The sequence below is a fragment of the Malania oleifera genome, chromosome 7, assembly GCF_029873635.1.
Source record: "Malania oleifera isolate guangnan ecotype guangnan chromosome 7, ASM2987363v1, whole genome shotgun sequence".
Lineage (NCBI taxonomy): Eukaryota > Viridiplantae > Streptophyta > Magnoliopsida > Santalales > Ximeniaceae > Malania > Malania oleifera.
The window spans coordinates 99,652,109-99,656,096 of record NC_080423.1 but is presented as its reverse complement, the minus strand read 5'-3'; the positions used below and the strand labels follow the sequence as shown (position 1 = coordinate 99,656,096).

General features: G+C 37.7%; 1 protein-coding gene across 4 annotated transcripts; it reads right to left on the bottom strand.

Annotated features, from left to right (window-relative positions):
* Window positions 1-635: 635 nt before the first annotated feature.
* Window positions 636-3,635, bottom strand: LOC131159973 (cytochrome P450 CYP72A616-like). Of its 4 annotated transcripts, none has more exons than XM_058115234.1 (5): window positions 3,306-3,597; window positions 2,911-3,149; window positions 1,868-2,112; window positions 1,336-1,699; window positions 636-1,227 (listed from the first exon to the last, which is right to left on the bottom strand). In XM_058115234.1, exons 1-5 carry the CDS (start codon window positions 3,580-3,582, stop codon window positions 802-804), a joined length of 1,551 nt encoding a protein of 516 aa, XP_057971217.1. In that variant the 5' UTR covers window positions 3,583-3,597; the 3' UTR covers window positions 636-801. The 4 variants fall into 4 exon arrangements, with proteins under 4 accessions (XP_057971217.1, XP_057971218.1, XP_057971216.1 ...); XM_058115235.1 differs by having other exon boundaries at window positions 2,911-3,131; XM_058115233.1 differs by having other exon boundaries at window positions 636-1,699; window positions 2,911-3,131; window positions 3,306-3,635.
* Between the last annotated feature and the right edge of the window lie 353 nt (window positions 3,636-3,988).

Below are 3,988 nucleotides of genomic sequence, written 5' to 3'. Positions count from 1 at the left end.
TCAATATAGGGAAGGAAATAGTGCGGCTGATTTTCTCGCTACAGAAGGAGAAATGGGAAACAATGTTATCTACGAAGAACAACACCTTTTACCACGTTCTATGAAAGGTATCCTTTGGATTGATAGGTTGAGTCTCACTTTCCTTCGTCATTAGTTCATCCTCCCGATTTTTGTTTGGTTGGTTTAGATTTTTTTATTTTTGTTTATTTTATTATTTTTGTTTTTCCTATGTCTGTTTAGATTTGTTCCTTATTTAACTTTATTTGAATTTGTAGTCTTGTTTTGATTGGTTGTTAATGTTGTTTTTGGGAGACCTTTAATGTTTTTTTATTTGTAATTTCCCAATACTTGTCATATAACCGCGGTATTTCTTCGCTAAAAGTGAGGGTATATCAATAAATAATTAGAAGCGCTGCCCTCCTTTAGTTTAAAAAAAACAGAAAACATGAAAAAGTTTATTCACTTAAATTTTCCTTTCCCTTTCTTTTTGTAATGTTTTTCCAAGTTTCAAATGAGAAAGGTTCATTTTTAATTTCATTTGAGTCATTTGATTAGTTTTCACATTTTGAATACATGTTTTTTTTTTTTTTAAATAAATTATAGAATTTATTTAATTAGTATTATGAATTTAGCAATGAAACACGCTTGAGATATCTTGCAACCGTTGAACAAAAAGGAAAACTCAACGTTTTTCCCCCTGAAATACAGAACCATATAGTTTCCAAGAAAATCGAAGAACAATATTTTCCTGCTAATTGACAACACCTTGGATATAGATGACGTTCCTGTCACGTAAACACCTCAGATTTGGTGTAGTATTATTGGAGCTCCATGTTGTGGTTGAAGAGTAATGACAGTAAAAGGAGCATGAGTGTATGTGGGCGAGAGCTCAAACCAAAAATGCTGCAAAATCATGGCCAATGCCATCTTTGCTTCCATCATTGCAAAGTTTTGGCCAATACAGACTCTGGGTCCCCATCCAAATGGGTAGAATGCCATTTGATCCTTGGATGCCTTGGAAACCCCTTCAGCAAATCTCTCTGGTTTGAATTCTTCAACATCGCCACCCCAGTAGTCTGGGTCATGATGAAGAAGCAGCACAGGTAAGTAAAGGTCGATCCCTTCTGGGATGGACAATCCCCCTATATTTGTTCTTTGATGAATCTGTCGTAACATAAATACCACCGGTGGATATAGCCTTAAGACTTCATGTACTACCATGGGGACCTGCAAATTACCTCCATAAGCAACTACTAGCTTCCAAAATGATGTGGGTTCAAGTGTTAGTGTTGTTTCTAGCACCTTTGTGCGTAGCATAAACGGAATTGCACTTACAATCTTGAGATGGTTTATGCCTTCAACATCAGGAGTTTTATGCCCCCAAATCTGCAGAACCTCTTCTCTTGCCTTCTCTTGCCAATTCGGATGCATTGATAAGGCGATGATCGTCCATGTTAGCAGGTTAGCAGTAGTCTCTTGGCCAGCGAAGTAGAATAACTTGCATTCTTCAATCACATCCTCAATTGTCATCTCATTATCCTTCTGTTCTTTGCATTGTAACAGCAAACCCAATAAATCAGTGCTGCTTGATTCTGTGTTTTTCTTTGCCTGCTCTTTTTCTCGAATAATGCCCCTTATTGTTGTTTTGATCTCATTGTCTAGATAATATCTCCTTCTGTTTTTCTTTGTGGGTATGAATCTAAAGTAAAAAAGCATATAACCGAAGTATAATTCACATACAAGTTGAATGAACTTAGCTGTTAAGGAGTAAGGTCGTATTTCAAAGAAAAGTCAGGTTTTTGAAGTTAAAATTATCTTCACAAAATGATGACTCTTAAATTGAAGTTAGAAGGACTGAGCAGTGCACCTGAGACCAGGAAAATAGAAGGCTTCGAAAGCTTCCATCACCAGCGTTGCCTGCTCTTTCTGGAATTCAAATATCTTCTTTCCGGCTTCATAGCTACTTCCAAAGGCTGTTCGAGCAATGACATCACCGGTAAGATTTTGCAATTCTAGGGCAACATCCAGTTCGCATGATCCTTCAGGACTAACCAGTTCGTTCCACCGGTCAATCATGTTGCAGCAACTGGCTGAAAAGGCTGGCCCCATCCCCTGTTAAATATAACTTCAGAACTCCAAAGTCATAGGAGGCATCATGATTATTGAAAATATTTAGTTTTTAGAAAAACTCATATCATTCCATTAGTATTCCATCCCCTGTGTTGTGAAACTAGATATTGTTCCACCTAACTTTACCACAGTTACAATTGTACAAGTAAATAGGGAGTGAATAATTGTGTAAAATTACACCAAGTAAATTCCCAGGGAAGTGGGGGGTCACAACAGACCGCTTAAATCCCTCTTTCCTAAACAGAATTTTCCTTAGACATGTAATTAACATAATATATTGCTACAACTATATCCGACAAAAGTTAACTATTGAATAGATAAAAGGAAGAACACCAGAATTAACGAGGTTCGACTAATTGTGCCTACATTCTCGGACACTATCAATCAATATTTCTCTACTGTAGAAATATTACAAAAATGAGAGAGAGAAGAGAGAATGAGCCTAAGAGAGAAGTAGGCAATTTTTAGGGATGAGATTACAAATGGAGGTGATAGGTTTATATAAGTTAGGAAATACCACTATTACAACCACTAATCACCTACCTTAGAAAAAATAGCCCACCATTGAAGACTTCAATGGCAATGGTAGGCTTCTAAAATAAGCCATAATTCAACACCCTGTTCAACAGAAATTGAGAACTGCTACTAAAAATTTACACTTTCTACTGAAAATAAGTGTAGAGAAAAAAAAATCGCCAAATGACTTTATTGAATAAATGATAAATTGTAGTGTCCGACATGAATATTAATCCTTAGGATGAAATTGTGAGGGGTACTTGCCTTTAACTTGCCATGGTGGAAAGCAGGAGTCATCAATGTTCTGTGCTTTGCCCATTTCTCCCCTTCCAAGGCCGAGAGGCCCAGACTGAGAATATTAACAAGAGGGTTCTGTTTTTGCTTTTGGATGTGGCCGTCCTTCTCTGTTAATGCTAGCCTGATGAGCTCTGGGTCCGCAATTATCAGCCTAGCTCTCGTTCCAACCCATTCTACACAAAATTTTCCTGTTGCCAGGTATATATCTTCAATTTTACATTAAACCCTTTGAGAAGTCAATCTTAGGAAAGAGAAATTTTTGTATCCTGCTGATGTATCCTAGAAACTTGAGAATTCCCAGAAAAGGTGAAAAAAACAGAACATGTATTTTGTTGACCGAGGGATTTTAATCAGTTGCTTACCATATGTTTGAACCATATGATGAGTGAATGGAAGCACCCGTGATGCAATCTGGTGATTTAGGCTAATGGGTTTGGACAACGCTTCCTTGTTTAATCTCAGGAAGTCTTTCTTGTCACCATAAAAAAGCTTGTAAGAGGTACCTCTTATCCCCTGCTGTGTTAAACGCTTCTCCAGGCTTTTGGGTCCCCACCAAATGGTGTAAACAGCTCTCAGAACAGAGTACAGAAGTAGTACTGCAGTGGACAAGAGCAGACTCCTGAGAATGAGACCATCCATTTTCTCTTCTTCTTGAGCTTGATGGAACCAGTGTTGTCAGGATTGCCAGAGGCAGGGTCCAAAGGAATTCATTGCTGCTCTTCCCTTGTCATTTGTTCTGTTAAAATATTAGTCTTTCTTTCTTGCGGGTAAAAAGTCATGCTAAAAGTCGTCCGCTGCCTTTTGTTTTCTTCTATTGTAAGATGAATATCCAATTGCTAAATTTTGCTTTCGTCACTGTGAACAATAAACAATAAGATGTTGAGCCCGGCAGCACCACCCTGTAGCTTACGTTGAAAAAGAGTTGAGTTAAGCAATAGCCTCCTCCTCCTTGTATTATTCTTCCGATTATAGTGAATTGATATGTGCTCTGTGGACTTAGGTAAGGTTGGACCGAACCACATAAAATTTGGTGTTCAATTTTTGT